Source organism: Rissa tridactyla, chromosome 2, assembly GCF_028500815.1.
Source record: "Rissa tridactyla isolate bRisTri1 chromosome 2, bRisTri1.patW.cur.20221130, whole genome shotgun sequence".
NCBI lineage: Eukaryota > Metazoa > Chordata > Aves > Charadriiformes > Laridae > Rissa > Rissa tridactyla.
Window position 1 is genome coordinate 37,857,180 of NC_071467.1, and position 20,727 is coordinate 37,877,906.

The window sequence follows — 20,727 nt, forward strand, 5'->3', positions numbered from 1 at the left end:
ATTATACATTAGTGACCTCTGAAAAATCTCTTCCATTCCTACTTTTCTCTGCTATTGCATTTCACATCTTCTCTGCAAATCCCTGGACTCCAGTGGGAGTACCATTTCTTCTGAAAAAAAAAAAAAGAAATATAAGAAATATATGTACAACCAGTTATACAGACTAAACTGGTGCTAAGAAACACTGTGGTGTTTCACTGCGGCAAAACAGTTGTTTCCAACAACTGGTGGGTCCCATTCCAACATCACTGATATTTCTTAAGTTAGCATTTTAACATCCGCAGTTCCTGTAAAAGTCCTACTCAAGTAACCCAAATTTCCTGTTTAGAGCCTATATAGTTATATTAAATGATATTTCCCATAAAAAGATAAACTAAAGGTATAGGGATTAATGCAACCACTCTTTGGCAAAGCTTTTTAAGAAGCTAGCAAAAATTAATTTGACAGGTATCCATGCAGTATAAAAGCAGCACGATGCTGCTCTCTCCTCAACACATCATCTTAGTTTCCTACAGCAGTTGACAATGTGGTCTCCAATGCAATTTTGTCATTTTGTGTCCTTTGGTTTTGAGGATTCTCTTTCCAGTGTCACAGGGCTACTAAATACTTAAAAAAAAAAAAAATGGTTGCCGGAGCTAGAGGTGATTATTGCAACTCCAGAAAAACTTTTTTTTTTACCAACTCATTTCTCACATGCTAAAATCTGAAAGTAGCAAATAAATTGCCTGTATACATATATAGAACTGCAACCAGTCTTATGCTTAAAATTAACCAGGGACTTAATTACACATAGGCTAAATTAGGTGCTAAGTACTCTCATTTGCCATCATTCTAATTTAAAGGAAATATATTTATCTGCAGGTGCTTGGAAATTAAACAAAAATTTAGTGGTGCCTTGTCAAAAGCTCGCTATGCCTTTTCCATGGAATTTATCCAAGAGACATGGATATGGTTTCTAAATGCCAGGCACTATCTATACAACTTATAGGTCACTGTGCATTTTAGTTTATACAAATAAGTTGGGCAGAACATGCAAAAGGTATCAGAGTTCAGTCTGCCTGCTGCTAGGCCGAGGGAATGTACCAAGGGACAGCTCATCCTACTTCCATTTGCAACGGACTTTGTGATTTTGAAGTTTAATTTGAATACATGTTTATCCATTTGCATCTCGGTTCAAAGAATAGCTGTGTGGCAAGTAGAGAATAAAAAGCAATTAAAAGAGCCACAAGCCACAAATATCAGTCAGTGGTGATCTTGTTTTTCCTACAGTGCTGCTCCTAGTCTGTCTTCAGACAGTCTTGAGAAAGGAGATAAACATGAAATGAGGGAACTGGGGTTGTTCAGTCTGGAGAAGAGGAGGCTGAGGGGAGATCTTATCATTCTCTACAACTACCTGAAAGGAGGGTGTAGCAAGGTGGGGGTTGGTCTCTTCTCTCCAGTAACAGGCAATAGAAGAGGAAATGGCCTCAAGTGGCACCAGGGGAGGTTTCGGATAGTTATTAGGATAAAATTCTTCACTGAAAGGGTTATCAAACATTGGAACAGGCTGTCCAGGGAGTGGTTGAATCACCATCCCTGGAGGTATTCAAAAGATGGGTAGATGTGGTGCTTAGGGACATGGTTTAGTGGTGGTTTTGGCAGTGTTAGGTTAACGGTTGGACTTGATCTTAAAGGTCCCTTACAACACAGGGAATTCTATGATTATATGAAATACATTGTCCAACAGCAGCCTTGAAAAGACTCTGTCTGGACACAAACCTCTTCCAATTTTCCCTTGCTAAAGTGGAAGGAATAATTTCTGTGTGATCTTTGCCTATTATGTATACCTTATACCATAACTGTTGAGAAGATCCGTGGCTCTATTAATTCTCTAATTTCCTTCCCACGCAGCTTCCTTGACACAAAAGCACATTGACATCTGCCTACTCATCACAAGAGTCTTATTGACTGGCGTGTTAAAATGTAGTCTTAGTCTTAATCTACATATATATCAGCTTGTGTGTATAAACCTGCAAAGTTCAAAGGGAGATACATTTTTAAGGGAAGTAAATTATATGGTATTTGCCAAATAGCCAGGGTTAGAAGAGCTTATCAGTGCAGCAACACTGTTTTTATAGGAGTCTGTCAAAACTTTGTCTTGCCACTATGACAAGCCACCTTGCACCAAAATTAAAATGTATTCTTCAGGTCAATGTTATATCATGTTTTGACCTTGAACCCTTTGAACTTAAATAAGAGTGAAACAGTGGCAGCAAATTTGGAAGGACTGTCAATCCAAAGCCTAGCAAGGACAGAAGGAAGTAGAATCCTGGACTGCATTAATAGCAGTGTAGCCAGTAGATTGAGGGCAGTGATTATTCCCCTCTGCTTGGCACTTGTTAGCTGGCACCTAGAGTACCGTGTCTGGTTTGGGGGCCCCAATACAGGAGAGACATCAATTAAACTAGTGCACAACCAGTGAAGGGCCACCAAGATGCTTGGGGGCTGGAGCACTCCTATGAGAAGAGGCTGAGAAATATAGACCTTCAGTCTGGAGAAGAGACAGCTTTGGGCAAGACTGAATAATCCCCTGCCAGTACCTATGAGGAGATCATTGACAAGACAGAGCCAGGCTAATACAGCAGTGCATTGGTGGGAGCACAAGAAACAACAGGCACAGTGAAGCAAGAGAAGTTCAGACAACATGTGAAGAAAAACTTTTTCACTATGAGGACAGTGACGGTGTGTCCTGGTTTGAGGTAAAACAGAACCAATTTTCTGATTTGTAATTTTACTTTTTAGCTGGGCCTCTTCTAACTGACTAAAGTCTGAAATTAACAGCATATCTTTCAGACACTGTTCACTCTCAGAGTGATAAGACCTGATTATACCAAGGAATGGTACGCACAGAGGCTCTTGCTTAGACTTATTGCTATAACAACCAAGGTCAGCTAACTTTGCTGTTTTGCCCCATTAGAGGGTCGGAAGCAGAGAAGCGTAGAGGGGTCCCACCTGCAGGGAGGAGCAGACGGGACAGGTGACCCAAAACTGACCAACAGGGTATTCCATGCCATATGCATCACGCTCAGTATAAAAGCTGAGGGATCAAAGGGGCAACGGGGGCTCTGGCTCATTTTTTCTTCAATGGCTGATGTCTGAGGAGGACCCTGTCTGTTTGTCTGCCTTTGATCCCGATCTGAGCATTCCTGACTCTAGTTCCGGAATTCAGCTCCTGTCTGTCACTGACTCCAGTCTGGGACTTTTCTTGTGTCTGCTGGTGACGCGATCATTATCCTGGGAGCTGGATACAGTTTTGTATATATTGTATACTTTTTTTTCTTTAATTTTTATTATTCTATTATTATTTACTATTTTCTTATTTATTATTACTTTCATTAAAGTAGTTTAGTTATTTTTCTAAACTCGTAAATCTCCTTATCTCTTCCTCTCCTCTCTGAGGAGAGGCGGAGGGAAAGGGCCATCTGTCATTCTGCTTGGCCAATCTGGCCAAAACCACAACACAGTGAAAAAGGTTTCCCAGAGGGGAAGCACAGTCTCTGTTCCTAAAGGTTTTCAAGATCTGACTGGATAAAGCCCCGGTCTGATATATATATATGCCTCTTTTGAGCAAAAGGTTAGGTTAGAAACCTCCTGAAATCCCTTCCAACCTGAATTTTCACGTGATTTTATGCAATACTCTTAAGAGAAGGGGGATTAATCCAGTCAAGTGTCCTCTGCGTACACTTACTCAGGATGTTAATTTTTTGCTGCTAAACTCAATGACATTTATCAGTTTCATTAGTGAGGGATATGAACCCATCACAGGTGCAACTACAATGATCATGCTATTGAGATTTTAGTGTTGCATAGACGTAATGCTTTAAGTGTATGTCTTAAATCAACTGCTTCATGTAGTAGTCATATTGTATTCTAGCTCAAGTCTGTAACCCCCAGAGATGGCAGTGGGAAGAGGGACTTTTGAAAGCATAAGGTTTGAAAACAAGATGGTAACAAGACAGGAACTTTACCTACAGGTATAGCGGCAATAGTTCAGATGGCTCCATGGACAGCTTTTTTCCCAACAAGTTTCTTAATCTAACCTGTAAATCCTTCTACAATTTGTCGTTCTTCCATCTTATCCTCTTCACTGCACTTGCAGTATTATTTGCACAACAGGTCCCAGACCTGACCAATACCCATTGCACCAGCAACCATATGAACAAATATTAAAATAAAGAAGTTTGGGGGAGGAAAAGAGAGGAAAACATTGTCATTCATGCATTGTTTTCTTGATGTTATTTCCCATTACAAAGTACTATGTTGAAAAAAACCCATTTAATAACTTTCTTGTGTGGACATTTATGGATTTGGATAGTCTTCAATTGAACAATGAACCCCTCCTCCCCAATAAAAATTAAGTAACGCAGTTGAATTGCCAGTAATCATTGAGACATGGGACACACTAAGATATGACATTTTAAAAGCAGAAAGTCCTAACTTTTATTTGCTAAGATCAAAGGGTAATTTGAGTAACTGTACTTTCCTGTGTACCTATTTCTCAGGTACACTGACAAAAAGATTTTCTTTTAACTCAGATCTTCTTACTGGTTCCATTTATAATGGAAAGCACAGCGTGTGCATACCTGCAAAAATATCTGCATTTAACAATGTGTATAAATGCTATTTTATTAAATTACATTAGTATGAATTAATGACAGTATATTACATTATTATGGTAAATGCTAATATAAAATGCAGCCAGGTAATTGTTTAAGAAAAGGTGATCTTCACCTCTGCTAATGATGAATCTTTCCTCAGCCTTAGGTAATGATAAAAAAAAAATCCTCCTGTCCTACTTATTTTGTGTTTAATTTCCCACTCAAATTGCCAGAGGCCACAGTGAAAACAATTTGTTGCTTATTGCCTGCACTATGTGATTCATCCTTCAGAGGAATTTTGCATCACCACTTAGAATATGGCAAAATGACAGGAGAAAATTCAGGGTTTTTTTCTTATTTTCAAGATATATTTGCTGAACAGAAAGATTTTTTTGAGGAACAGGTAAAAACAGGAATACGACTAAGATGTAACATAAGGAATTAAATAGGAGGGGAGAGGAAAGAAAGGGAGACACTGCTGTGTTGAGGGAGCGTAATCACCCAAAGGTGAGAGTTTGGGAGGGAACTGGAAAATGCAGTTAGGATAAAAAGGAATCCGTAAAGGAACCACTGCAAAGGGCGAGGAAGAAGAAAAAGAGGAAGATGCAGTCAAACATAACTAGAAGACCTGGAAACTAACAGACAAGTAGAGTGAATGAATAGGCTGAGAAAAGGATGAAAGATTCTAACAGGATTCACCTCACTCTAAAGGGAGTGTTGGCCATACCAAAGTGCCTCATGGAAGTCTTACCTACCTCCCTTTCTTTGTGCCAGCCCAGTCGTTCAACAAGGGAGTTGGTCTGCTAGGATGTGATGTGGAAGCCTTTCAAAAATCTTTACCCAGGATGCTGCAACTACAGACTTGCCTCAAGACACCTCAAAGTTGGTGAAGAAGTTAACGAAGTAAATTTTGCTGACCAATGGTTAATATATTTCATATTACCTTCCAAATATACACAATAATATGCATGCTTGTTTGATTGATCATGTAGGGTTTTCTTAAACTGTTCTACACTCAGTTACAAAGCTGCACCTCGTTTCAATGCCAAACACATCCCAAAGGCTGAGAGCAAGGGTTTAGTGCATATGCTGGAATCAATAAAGACAGAAAAGACCTTTTTTCATATATACAATACATACATACTGACTTTTATTGTGCTAAGGTGCTAAACACTGACAAAAAATAACACCACGATATTTTATAGTTTTGTCACGTATAGTTTAAAGTTCCAAGAGCATGTGTGAGCTGAAGGAGGTGCAAATGTATTATTTCTGACACTAGATGGCAGGAGATTGAAGTAAATTATTTCCAGTGGGTCAGAGTAGTCTTTTTAATAAATCAGTTTAAAAAATAAATGCCTGGTGTTTTGTAAATCGGGTAATAAAATCAAATTGAAAGATATAGTGAGGATTCTGAAATAAAGCAGAAAATATTTTTGTGCTTTTAAATCTGAGACATTTCTTGGAGAATGACTCTCTGTTCAAATACATGCATATAATCTCAGTAATTAGATGGAGTCCATCATGGGTTCAAAAAAGAGTGGAACTGATTCTACAAATTTCAAACCCCAGTGAAGTTTTCCCAGATGTGATATAGAAGCAAGTAGTGTACTTAGAAACTAAATTACATGTAAGAAAGTTGTGAAACTTCAAACCTCAGAGTCCATGTTTGTTAGATAGACAGATCAGGAGGAAACCTAATGGGATGGACAGACTATTCCACACCAAGTAAAGGATTTTTGTATCTTCTACTGAATTGCTACTTGGCACAGCTGAAGGAAGTGAGCTGGACTAGAGGGACTGAGATTCCGATAGACACTTTAGATAGATAGGTTCATATCGACCCTTTGCTCCCTTCTAGAATTTTATTCTTCATAGTGTCTGGCTTAAACCTTCACTAGTTTTGGACAGGAATCTTCAGTGTTATCAGTGGAAAGGGGGTTCTTAATGCAATTCTTACAAGTATCCCTCGTGATTTCTCACACAGCATCATGTTGTCTGAGAGGGACAGAGGTACTACAAGAGTCTTCCTACAGAGCTGATAGGTTCTTTGGGCTGCAAGGAGACACTTACCCCTTACAGGAGCTCTTGCAAATAGGCAGTGTCTTCTCCAGCTCTTCAAACACATGAGGCTGATGTGCTGCAGGAAAGCTGGAAAATCAGAAATACCAGGTATACCTTATGAGTGGGTTGATCTTTTATTATGGGTTTATTTTTAAAACATAATAATTCTTGACAGGATTGGCTCTGTCAGTTTTTATGATTTTCCAGACGTGGTGTTGTCACTGGCAATTGAATCTCAGGACAAGCAGGAGAGGTGACTATCCACACGTTTAGTAAAAAAGAAATTGTAAATGAGGGAAAGTGGCATTTTTACTGAGACTTTTTGATGGTCAGAATAAGTTGTTCCTGGTCAGCTGCCAAAAGAAGACCCTGAAGCTTGGTCTGCAAGTGACCTGCACTAGCTAGAAAGACAGAGTATGTCTCCACAGCTATATGGGGCTACTCTGCAAAAACAGCACAGTGAACTGTCGTGATATATGGTCATACTGATTCCTTGGTTTTAACAACTTTGAATGTCATCGAATGCTTGGAAGGATACAAGACCCCAAAAGACATCCTCACTTTTGCATTCATTAAGTGTTTTGTCAGTCTGTTTCTTTACCAAAAAAAAATATTTTAGAGCAGTTACTAGTTACATCCATTACATAAGGCGGTAGTTAAGATAATACAGAGCCAGTAAAATTATCTGACACTGTTCACTTTTCATTAAGTGCTCTCTAAAAATGGTGAGTATCACTATACATCTTTTCTAGACAAGAAAACTTAAGCTGAGGAAGATGGTGTAAATTGTGCAGGGTCATCAGAAGGCTAGAAGCAAGATCCAGACAAAAAGTTAAGTCCGTCAGACTCCCAGCCCCAGATTCTAGCCACTGTCTTCCAATGGCATTGTAAATACTCATAAATAGGTTTTGGTTTCTTTTGTCATCTAGAAACTTTTGCTTTAATATTGAATTTTATATGTAAAGGGTGAGTAGGAGGTCAGCCAGCCCCTGGTAGTGGAAACTGGGCTAGTCTCAATTACCCACCTCAGCTGATGGTCCTTTCTACATTTAATGTGGATCCTATCAAATACAGGATACTTCTCTCCGATGTTATAAAATATCCATCTACAAACAGGAAAAGCAGGTCACACTGAACTTAAACCACCCAAATGATTCTCTGTAATTCATTGCTCCTCTGCTTATTGCACTGGTTGAATTTGGTTTGTAAGTAAATGCTTTCAGTAGTGACTTTACATTTACTTCCAAATCACAAATGAAAGTCCTATATCAAACTTAATACTCATATCTATGGAACCCTGCTTAGGTGGTTCCTATTAATTACAATCTTCTAATAACCACCACTTTCTTTTTATCTGTCAGCTAGTTCTTAAACTATGAATTTACACTCTATTGATATTGCATAGAACTAGTTTTTATTTGTGCCAATGAGAACGTCAGGCAACATGAAATCATGTCCTGTACTTCTTAAAAGTCTGAATATATTGCACCCAACTCCCAGAGGGGTGGCTTATACTTTGTGAACAAATGTCAAGCATACTTGATTTAAATCTTTTGAGGTAGCTTTTTTCACAAAGTATACTGACTAGCATTACTTCCACTCCAACCCTCAGATTTTTTTTCTGATTGCATTCTGTATAAACCAGTCCTCTCTCTTCCCTAGGACTCGTGTCAGACCAACAAGCTTATGCTTACTTGAATCAGACACTTTGCCTTTGTAATATATAATATGGAACAGTATTTGACTTTTCCAGAAACTTTTCAGAAATTCAGTATTTATTTAAAACCATGAGGGGCCAGGATACAGATTCCCTAGCCATGCTGATTAGTATTTTTTTAATCCCCTGGTAGATATTGTTTGTTTCTCCTTGATTACTGCTGAAATGATTTCCTGATTCTCCTGTGATATAGGATATAATGTTGCTTCTTGCTTCTTTTCAAATACAGAACAGATTTTCCTGTTGAACACTTCTGCTATTTCTGCACTATTATTAACAATTTATCCATCAAGGAGTGGCTCTTTGCCACTGCTAGGATTTCCACTGTACCCAATGTATTTAAATCCTTTTGTTCTTAGTTTTGCCAGCCATGAATTTTTTCCTGATGGCTTTAGGTCCTCTTATAATTCAAAATTTATGAAGTGTAGGAAATGTGTATCCATTGCTATATATTTCTCATTTTTTTCTTATTGCATATTGCTTTGTTGTTTAATTGCTCCACCTATTCCACTACCGAACCAGGATGGGCTTTTAGACAGTGCTGTCCTGTTTCCCGGGAAATAGAAATTGTTGAATTGTGTCTTCAGGCTATAAAATAACTTCTCAAAGAACATTCAATTGAATACAGTTTTTACTTCAATAAATTGGAGTGGTGTTTAGGAAATAACTCATCTTTTTTACTTAGCCTTTGACAAATACCTACCAGTGCCCTTCTTGGGCTTTGTTAACATGTTGATCCGTAAGTATTCAAGATCCCGCAATTCCGTGTTAATCAATGTTCAAACAGGTAACAGTGTATTTAATGTGAAAGACCTTACCTTTATATGCTGTTTACTCTTTCCGCCCTTGCTACATGAGTTAAATGCAGTTTCTCTGCAGTAGGCTACTGGTCTTTTTGAGGTGTTACAGAGGAAGACTGTATTACAGCTGTTCTAGAAAGGGATGCCATCAATTATCTGTTTTTCTGGCAGGTAACAGATTAGTGGCAGGATGTGCAACTGCCTCTAAACCACCCGATGGCATTTTGAACACCAAAGATGCGTGGAATGAAAGGAAACATCATGGCACTTCTCTTGCTCAGGATGTATATTCCAGTAGTAGGATGGTACAACCTTCAAACAGCTGTGTGGCAATTTCCTCTTAAGTATTGACCTTCCCAGCTATTACAGAAAGCTCTAGATTATCAATCTGAATCCTTGGATTTAATCCAGAGAGAACTGTCTCTGAGCTCAGAGATTTTCGCTATGGAAACAGTTTCCATGGTGCATGGATAGACTGATTCTATCAGATATATCAACCAATTTGACACGATTTGACCAACGTACGTATAGATTTATTTTCCATTTTCTTGGAAACAACAGTATTCTCAGCTGCAGTCACTTGTTTATCCCCAGTCATAACTGTGTCACAGGAAGCAAAATGGGATTCTGCCACAATACTTCTATATTAATGAAGACATTACTTGGTTAGACTATCCCCGACATTTCATATGGATCTTCACAACTAAGCTTTGCACTAATAGAGGGCAGCAAACTGTAATTCATTCCCAGGGAAAAGGTCCCACAGCTTTTCTTACTTGCCATCTTAAAATAAGGGGAGTTTTCACTCGATGGAGCTGGAGCCCCAGTTCAAAAATGTTCATTGCTTGTCTGGTATGTCAGGTGCACGTTGTAGGCAGGAAAGCAGGACGCTGGCTGGGCTGGGAAAAACAAACAAACAAACAAACAAACATCAAGACCAACTTATAAAGTTTAGCAAGATAGTTGAATTTATAATTGAATAATTGAATTGATAATTGAATCTGAATTGAGTTTTTTTTTCACTTGGAGATCTTATCTACTATACTTACTTAGGCTTCACGTATACCTGGGTTAAATGCTATCATAAGGGATTATCCCACTTCTACAGTCACATAGATTTGAAGGATGATATGTGAAACACTTTAACAGTGTTGAGAAACAGCAGAGAAAGGCATCACTTACAGAGGTAACAAGTTGCCATCCACTGACTGACTACTCAGAGAAGTGAAAGATGGTTTAACAGGCTCCTAAGGGGTAAAGGTATCTTCTGCTCTGCTTGGCTGTTACTGCTCAGTGTTTTCATGTGTTTACATTTGTGGACAGTAACACAGCAGCTGAAAAACATTATTTTTTTTTTACGTATTGCTTTCAGTTTTTTTCTTGTTCCTCCAACAGTGAAACAGGCTATTAAGAGACAAGTACATTTTTACATTTGTGGGGGGAGAGTCGGGGTGTCATTTGCTCACGCAGGGAAGTTTAATCAATCCAAGTAAAAATAAAGTGAAAAAAAATTGCATTCCTGTGTCCCAGCCACTTGCTGTCATGCCTGAAATCACTATGTTTAAGAGAGCAATGAGTGATGAAGACTACCTGCTACCCACATTATCAAACACCAGGTACTTCATCTAATGAAGAAAAAGAGATGCCACGTTCAGATCACGTACTATAAGCTCTAGCTTAGACATCATACTCAGATGTCTCTCCCTATCAACAGCAAAGAGAAAAATCTCAAATGGCATCTAAAATGTTTTTTAACCATATCGCACGTCCTTCCTGCGCTGTAACGCTGTATGAAACAGCATTACCAACAAGGATGTCAGTTGAAAACAATCTTTGGTCTGCCTTGGAGGAAGATATTAATGAGCATCTTTAGCAATTTTTTCTTTCTTTCTACAAAATGTTTTCAATCCTTTCTCTTAGTAAAGAGTTAGAAACAGTTTTAGAAGTTGTCCTTTAAAATTTTGGAATGGAAAGAGCACATAATAGTTCACTTTAAAGGAACAGGCTCCCAACAGCAGATTACTTCAGATAACTTTTTAGGCATATTCTCATCTTACAGTGCACATTTCTGGATCTCACAACTTCCACCAGACAATGAAATGATGGAATTCTCCTGATGAAATTCTTTCCTGAACCAAAATTATGTAAAGCCAACTCTTGTTAAGTCGGTAGAATATTTGCCAAATTAACTCAATGGCTGTAAATTCAAGTAGCGTATTAATCAGAAATATGGGGGTTTGAGTTCAGATTATTTTTTTGGCGTGGTGTTTTCATATTTATGACTACGCTGCAACTTTTGGTACCCGAAAGCTTCAGCCACCCTGACCCTTCTGGTTTTGTGACCGCTCGCCTCTGATTTGAACTGCAAGGCTATGCTTTTGTTCACTGCTTCAACTACCAAGACGAAGAAGATAAACATCAAGTTAATGTCAGAGAGCAGCAAAAACCAGCAGCTCCCTGTGGGCCGGGAGCACCAGGGGCTCCCTGGGGTGGCTGGGGGCTGCAGGGCAGCCAGGGGCACCAGGGCAGCCCCGGACATTGGGCACCTCCCTGGGGAGGAAGAGAGGCCCAGGCCGGGACATGGGGCCACAGGTGGGCCCGGCTTGGTGGGGCCCATGGTTTGGAGGGGGCCCATGGCTTGGTGGGGCCCATGGCCGGGCAGGGCTGTGGAGAGCTGGAGGCCAGCCCTGCTGCAGCATTGCTGGGGAAAGGGCTGACATGGGGTCCAGGGCTCCCCCCATCCTGCCTGCAGCCCTGGGCCCTGGGCAGGGGTGGGCAGGGCTGGCAGCCCGCGGAGCCCTGACAGTTCTCTATCGCCCAACTGAAACAATTTCCTCTGTGGCAGAGCTCCTGTACCTCCAGGGTTTTGGGTTTTTTAAAGTTGGACAGACAGGTGGTGGTGTCTCACTGTAATGCCGCCTGCTTGTAACACACAATGATGTTCGCATTAAATATTGGGGTTGGAACCCATTGGGGGTTGGAACTAGGTGATCTTTAAGGTCCCTTCCAACCTGAATCATTCTATGATTCTATGATTCCATGAATATGCTTTGGGGTGCCCTCTTGGTTTTCCTCCTCTGCTCTCTTTTCTGACATATTTCACCAGATCTAGACCTTATTCCCTGGCTTTTTAACATTTCAGAACTGGAATGACAGAACCCTGTAATACCAGTATTTTTCACCATTCACATTTTCCAGTCTTTTCAGCATTTTTCAGTATTCAAGTTGCATAAAGCCCTGAAGTACATGCTCCCTAATTATATACAGTTTCAAGCTTTTGAGGCATCCAAATTTGAAGGAGGACAATCAAAATATCATTCCAGGCACAGATGGCAAAATGACCTGATAATTACCAGGCAATGTTAAGGGCGAGAAAGGGAGGAGGAGGAAAGACACTTTTCATGCCAGTGCAGCTGACAGATAAATTAACAACTCAGTAGTTTCTGCTTCACCTACCTCCAATATGATATTCTGCGTAATGTTCCCTTTCCTCCCAGAAGACATAATGATGGTCCACTGCAGAACGTCTGCAGCTGGGAGTCGTTTGGAGAGTCACACTATTGCACTGAACTCACTCTTTCCAAAATACCTTTTCCTTCTAAATATTTTCATATGTGCACAAACGGTAAATGCTAGTTGATATAAATAAAACCTCGGCACCTGTCATCTTTTGTGCACTGTAGCTGCTTTAGAGCAGTTATAAACAGAGACTGCCGGTTCAGAAGTCACTTAGATTTCTCACAGTGTTTCAAAATAAACACTGTTATTATTTTTCCTTTCTTCTCAAGACTATAAAAAAAATCATTAGTGCGCATCAAATGATTGCAGATAACATGTATATTAAAATTAGACACATCATCTTTCACTGTGAATGTGCCACTCCCCTTAGAGTAAAAGGAGTGAAACTGTAACTAAGCCTGAGTATGCTCAGACAAGTTTGAGACTCTGGGAACTATTATGTTTGCCTTTTAAACTAAAAGTACGATCTAATGAAATTCACTAATGGCATTTGCTCCAGTTGTTATTGTCAGGAGACCCAAATGCTACACTTAGAGTTGCCAAAGACTTGCTCTTTCACCTGGGACAAACCATTCATCTTAGTATCCCCATTTGCAAAACAGCTTGAAAATACTGGTTACATGAAGTTAGAGGACGGCTGACATCTTTAATGATTGCAAAGTTCAGAGAGGGCTGGGGGAACGTGCACTAGAAGTTCAATGTGTTACTAGTCACAAATCATTTGTACAGAAAGTAAACACACATGATTTGTGTAGGAGGTGCAAGAAAATTTGAAATTGCCATCCTCATAATTTCCCAGTGTGAAATTTGCACCAGGATAGAAAAGCTAGAGAAACTGCTTGCCTAATGGCTTTTCACTCACATGAAAATCTGAACCTAAAGGTTCAGATATTGGAAATTTTTTTAATGTTATTTCTCTATGAGTGCTAGCAAGGATAAAGAGACATCTGAGACAAAGTTTACATACAGTCATACTGCAATTTGTTTATGCAGTTATAAACATCTCTCACTTGGGAAAAAAAAAAAAAAGGTTGTCATGAGCAATGCTTTTTTTCAGAACTCTTGGCCAGAAGTTTAAAACCAAGTGGCCACATGAGTCTTCAAGCAGAATCTCAAGACAGAACAAGCTTTCCTTCACAATGGTCCCAGCAGTAGATTCTTCAAAGAATTTTTTTTCTCCTATGGGTATTTTTAAGAAGGAATCCCATACGTATAAAGAAAACTATAAACACAAGTATAGCAATCTTTCCAAGACTAAAACCATGCGCAGGAACAGAATTCATGAGGTGATGTAATACTGTCATCTGATGTTATCTGTCAGTATTGTTTCTAAAGACTCCTGGGGGGGGAGTCTAAAGCATACTTATATTTAAACATCTCTAATTTCTACAAAACAGAAAAGAATATTTAACCTGTGTTCCTGTCCTTCTGTAGAATAACAGAACAATAGCAGAACAGAAGACGGAAGTACTTTAAGTGAAAGAGTTCCATTCTTTCACTTAACTTTTTATAACAGTTGAGTGCCATGGACACAAATCCAAACAAAATGACTCAGTTATAGTAATGCAGCACGCCCAAGTAAGCTAAAGCCACAGTGTCCAGATTCTTAATTGCAAACCTCATGGCTTTTAAAGACACTTGTAAGTCATTTTAGAAAGCTAATTACATCTGAATACCCTCCAAGGCAATGGTCAGCACTGGTTCATTGTTACAAAACTAGCTGATCATTTATTCTTTCCTCTGCTGCCGCGTCTTAGGCCACAGCGAGGGCAGGGTGATGGTGACACCCTCCCAAACACCAAGTGGTCAGCAGACCCAGGAGGAAGGACCACAGAGCTGTGTTATCAGGCTGAGCAGCAGGTTGAAGAAACTGAAAGGAGATGGGAGTGCAGATGGGGATAGGGACAGGCATAGGGAAGAATGTGCTTCAGAATGTCAGTAGCAATCCTACATACAGAAGCACAGACACCCTAAGTGTCTTGCCTCTGCAGTGGCCTGGTACCCCAATAACTTTAGACTAGCTCAGGTACCAACAGCAGCTTGTCCCTGACAGTGCAAAGCTCAGCACAACCTGAATAATCAACCCTAGGCCTGGATAAATCCTCAGGCTATCAGCTCTCTGTTGCTACAGTAACGCTCCTGACTACACAAAGTGGTTAAAGTTAACTCAGCCATGGCACTCATGCATGGATTATTATCGCTTTCATGTTCTTTTAGGCCCCAAACCTAATCTAGCACAGAATCGGCAGGGCCACTTTCACTGTCCTTCATCCCCTGAGGTCTCTGTGTGAGTTAAAAGAAATGGAGGCCGGATCTTGAAAAGGAAATTGCACTCAATCAACTTCAATCTTTTTTAACTAGTTATAGCAGTACAAAATCCCAGCATGAACGTGCTTATTCCAATTTATTATTAACCTGAATGATTTAAATTAGAACAATGTAAACCTTGTTTAAACTCCCGTTTCTGAACCGTTATGGCTCTAACAAATGTACAGCAAGGATTGTTTATTCAAGCTAATGCAACCTTCTCATGAAGGTAAGAGTTGGGACAGCTCAAAGGTATAAAACATGCTTATAAGAAATTATTTCCCTTTTTCTGCTCTTCTGTGCAATTACAGGCTTCTCAATAAACGGCATGTTCTCAAGTTCAGGTAGCAAATGTAGGCTGCCTGCCCACTCACTTTACATGAAGACTTTCTAGTTTTCATGCCATGTAGAATTGCCTCTGTTTCGGCAGCCCGCGTTCCTTGCAAAGTGTGGGATGCTGTGATAAATCCCACATCTTGATTCATTAAGAGGGAAACCATATCTCGGTCCTCTCTCTCCTGTTCCTTCACAGGCTCTCATCACCTCCAAGTCAAAGCTGCACACCAGAACTCCAGTCTTGGCAATTCCTCTCTTCAGCTCCAAGAGGCAGAGGAAAAGAAACTCCTACTTTCTTCCTCCCAAATCCTTTGCTTATCTGGGTGCAAGTTTTATAGCCCCATTTTGTCAGGAAAGTAGGCTTACCACATGCGTAACTTCCAGGCTCGACCACAGCAGTTTAATTCTTTCTTAGCTGCCAGCATGATGGAGTTCCAGCCCTCCCTCTAGTCTGCCCAGTCACCTACTGTGATTTAAACTGATGGACCAGAGAGAGACCAAGGGATCTTTATCCCCCTCACTATCCTTACCTCTTTTAAAGTCATTTTTTGTATTTTTTGACGTTTTTCTCTCTCCAGCTTCTCCACAGCTCTAAAGATGTCTTTTAAAATTAATTTTTAAATTAACTTTAAACAGGCAGAAGTAGTACATATTAACAAAGATAGCAAAACCTTTCTTTGAGTGAAACAGTGATAGCAGTACCTTTCTTTCCACATTCTGTTATTTATCTTTACTGTTTGGTTTTGGTGGTTGACCTCCCTTTCTTTCTCATACCCTCTTGCATTTTACTTTCAGGGAATGTTGCAGAAACACAGCATTTAAGACTGAAATCTAGAGCCACAGAAGCCCATAATAAAATTCTCCCTAACTCCAATGGAGCCAAGTTTTCCTTGGCCATTTTTGCCAAGGAGCCAATTTTTGCTTGAAAGCAAAAATTTTAGAGTAAAGAGCCAAACTATTTTGCAAACACAAGCCAATAGTTAAATTCTTCCTAACTCCAATAGAGCCAGGTTTTCATCCAGAAAGCAAATATTTTAGAATAATAGCCAAACTATATTTTGCAAACATTTCAATAAATTGGTGTGTGCACTTCAGGTGTAGCGAGAATACTTAGTAAGAAGAGTAACCAAGAACAGCATGTGAAATAAAGGACTGGTTTTGCTCCAATATCATATTCATGCCCTTCAGTTACTCAACTTCATGACAGCTGACTTTATCTTTTAAGTCACTTTTGAACATACAGTAGAGCTTCTATTAAATATGTGTCTGGAAAGTTAAAGCTGCGTTTATCACAAGGCTGACGATTTGCAGAAAAGGTTTGGTATTTTGCCTGTAGTAAATGGAAAGTGTTTTCAACAAGAGATGTTGAAATGCACATCTGTGTGTAAGCATACACAGATTTTAAGCAGGATATGTTATGGGGGAACCAGCAGCTCAAGGGAGAGAACACCCGTGACCAAACAGAAGGGAATAATCCTGCCCTGGACCAAATCTTTTCCATCTCCAGACTCTATCACACAACCGGTGTCAGATTTGGTGCCAGCATGGAAAAGAGACAAAGGAAAATGTTCACTTGCCTTTCAACCATAGAATATGAAGTGTTTGTGGTTTAATACAGTCCTTTCTCAAAAAGCTCCCTGTGTCTCTGAAACATTAACAGGGATTTACAGTAGTTCTCACACATGTTCAAATGTCAGCTGGCTTTATTTGTCTACAAGCCCACTCATTCTTTTTGCTCTCAGAGAGGCCGAGAATCAGTTGGTTTTGAAGTGCTTTCTGCTCATTTTTATGGAAGTCAACACAAAAGTATCAAAGGGGCTATCAATTTATTCCATATTGGCATTATATTTTTACCTTTTTCTTTAACAAGTACTCCATGTGTTTTCTATAAACCGCAATTATTTGCAACATAATTCTCCCCATTTTCCTTGCTATTCCCAGTGCTCCAGTGACTTACCGTTATGTGGGTCTTTCACCCTCACCAGTGTGGAAAAGAAACGGCAAACTTTTTTCCATAGTTTTCAAAAAACCGCTGAGTTTTATTTTATTACAGCAGTCTCTCTCCCCCTTCCCTCTACGCCGGCCCAAGACTTTTGGTGACATTGGTAACTTGGAATCCCACTTTCTCCTCCCTCCGCGGTTCCCGATGGACTCCCCGCCGCCGATGATGTACCTCTGCCCTCTCATCAGCCTCAGCTCTTCTGCCAAAGCGGGAAAATCACCTCCCCCGATGCCATTCACGGCGCGTTAACCGGCCCTCGGCGGCCGCCTGGGCGCAGCACCTGCAGGCGAAGCCCGTCCCGACGGAGCCGCCGTGCCTGCGGGGGGCTGCTCGCCACCGCCCGGTCCTTGCCAGCCCCCAGCCCCCGCCGGGGCAGGGCGGCGGCGGCGGGGCCGTGCACCCCCCCCAGTCCTCCCAGGCGGGCGGGCGAGCACCTCCCCGTCCCGTCCCGTTGCCGTGCCCAGGCGCGGCGGGGCTTGCGGGTCGCCCGACATTCTCCCCCCGTCCTCGCCTCTGGCCACCAGCGACACCTCCGACCGCCCGGCTCCTCCCGGCCCCCGCCTCCGCCCCGGCTTTGTGTGCGCGGCAGCCGCCACCTGGGGCGGTGGCGGTGGCGGCGTTGTCCCCGCACCATGCCGCTCCGCGGGCCCCCCGCCGCCCTCCTGCCCCTTTGTCTGCTCTGCCTCCAGGCTGCGCTGCCGCTCCGCGCCCAGCGCGGCCGCTACGCCGGGTAAGTCCGCCCCGCCGCGCCCGCTCTGCGACCCCCGCACCCCGGCGCCGCAGCCGCGCTCCCTCCGCTGACCTTCCCCAGCGCCGCTCGCAGGAACCGCGGGGCTCTGCGCGGTCGGGCTTTTCTTCCCGCTGCTGAGCTGTTTTGTTTGCATGTTTCCATTCCGAAAGCATGCTCCGGCGCTTTCTTGCGGTAGATACTGTAAGTCTCTACTAGCAAAGGATGCTACACTGCGGGGGGAAAAAGTTGGTGTCCTTGTTGAAACTGCGATTATACAGGGGAAAAAAAAAAGTTTTAGGGGCTTCACCGTGCTCTGAAGTGAATGAAGGTTTGTATTTTCCTTTGGGGAACGTATTTAATAGAACTTAACATTGTTTTTTTTTAAAAAAAGTTAAGCGATGTGTAGTCTTACTGAATGCGTAAAAAGCCCAAACAGTAAGGGAACCTGATTAACCTTACTGTAAGCAAGTGAAAACTTTTACACGTATTTCAAACTAGACTTTTTTCTTTTTTTCTTCATTAAACGTTAAAATGTGTGTTGGAAAGACTGAACTAAGTAGTAGTAAAAGGCAAACTGTGGTATCCTTGCTAGGCTTTGCCTCCAAAGTGTATGTTCTTCTTGCCTGGTTTAGAGACTTTGCTTTTAGCAAGTATTTAACAAAATAGTATTTGCGAAAGATTTACGATGCAAATGCAAAGTCAGCCAAATGTGAGAGCATTAGAAACCAGTGGCATCTTTTCACACACAGTACAAAATTCATTCAAACTGACCAGCAAATTCCTCAGGATAAGCACACCTCCCTGTGGAAGTAGGAGCTGTATTATTCTTTTTATTTTATTAAAATAGCCAGGCCAGGCATGTAAATTCTGCTACTAAAATAAAGTTTTAAAAAAACATTCCCTGAGCTTCGAGGATTTGGTAATGTGATATGAAGCCATTCACCCCTGGGTCACTATTAGTGATAGAAAGTAGTTAAACAATTGACAGCTGTTTCACCATCTCTGTTAAGTTCTTTGGGTCCCAGTACCGACCTGCAGCGTGAAACCAAACCAGCCACCCTAGTCAGGAGCCCTCCTGGCAGTGCCGGAAAGGAACAGGACAGAAAACTAAACTGTCTGTTAAAGCCAGAGTCCTGTCATAAGTTTTGTGCGGCAGTACTGTTCTCCCTGCCTGGAGCCCATTGCACAGTCGTGGTCTCAGTAAGACCCAATTTTTTAAAATTCAAGATTGTATTCAATTTGTTTGCAGATGACATTGAGATGAATAACAAATTCCCAGTGTTGGTACATAACTTTTTCTGAATATTAGTTACATGAGCTATCTATTGGTCAGTGTATAAAATGTCAAAATACACATTTTATATCCTCTAGGATACATCCTCTAGGTTTAAGTGGATTGTTAATCTATAATCAAGTCAGTTAAAATAGAAAAAAATGCATGCAGATTCAAGTATTGTACCTCTGCTCATTAATGTGATTCACCAATTTTGTTAAAGTTTTTAAAATAATTTTCTTGTTTAAGCATTTTATGTGCCCTGGGTGGTGTGTGAAAGACCCATGCAACCTCTCCCTGTTGATCCCTGTCCTAGGAGCTTTTGCATGGATTTTAGCCCAGAAAAATGCGACTCCTCATCAGCTTCCAGAATTTGGGCAAGCACAACAAAAATCACAACTCAAAAAAAAAAAAAAAAAGGCTAGACTTCATTATAAAAACTCTTGGTCAATAGGCAATTGTAGTAGGGGGCCAAGATACATTTACAAGCCTTGCTGAAAATGTGGTCACATTTGTAACGCAAACCAGAATGTGTACCACATGTGTAATGCAAACTGGAAAAATAACCTGATATTTTCCCTACTCTACTAATCTTTTCCATTTCTACTATCCTGGCATTACTTGTGTCAATAAAAGTTGATGAAAAATTAGTTTGAAGTGGGATGGATGAAGGTTTCATCAGAATTACGATTATATGTTGTCCTTCTGAGGTATCTGTCATTAGCCCTGTGTCCTGGGCAGGATCATTTAATTCCCTCTGTGTGTGAAATTGATTAGAAACAGTTGAGCAGGTATCACCATCACTATTGAACCTGGTCATCACCCAAGGGAAAAATTTCTTTGATAAATTTTTTTCGAGAAAGGCAATCAGGAAGTGAATACAGTTTTCTAATGCCCATCATTAAAAGGGGTGTCCCAACCACATGACTTCATTTTGTGCTAGGAAATGTGTGTTAATCCTAGTAATTTCTATTGTGTCAGAAGATGTACTGTATAGGGGAAAAGCATAAATATTATTAGGGCAAAAGGATAAGACAAAAAAAGCACAAAAAAAGCAATGGAAAACATTTCTTATAAACTCAGACCAGCACTAGGAGGCACAGAACAATCGTAGCTCTTTAGCTGAGGACTCTGACCTAAGACAAGTAATTGATATTGCATACGTTTCTCCAAACTAACTTCTCCAAACTGTGTTCAGAGCATGCCAGGTATGCCATACGGACACATCTTTAAGCAAATGCATTCCAGATATTTTTGGGAAGTCAACAAATAGTTGGGAAGTCTCAGCAAGAGGCAGCAGCTCTCATACCCACTGAGTTCTTGCAGAGACTAAGACACAGGT

The 20,727-nt window shown here is 40.8% G+C and overlaps 1 protein-coding gene across 1 annotated transcript in view; it reads left to right on the top strand.

The window, feature by feature from the left end:
- The first annotated feature begins 18,003 nt into the window (after positions 1-18,003).
- The window catches only part of CPA6 (carboxypeptidase A6), an 85,359-nt gene continuing 82,635 nt past the window's right edge, over positions 18,004-20,727 (top strand). The window contains exon 1 of the mRNA XM_054192995.1: positions 18,004-18,112. Within this exon, the coding sequence (XP_054048970.1) occupies positions 18,015-18,112 (98 nt within the window). The 5' untranslated portion in view covers positions 18,004-18,014. The remainder of the gene's footprint in view (positions 18,113-20,727) is intronic.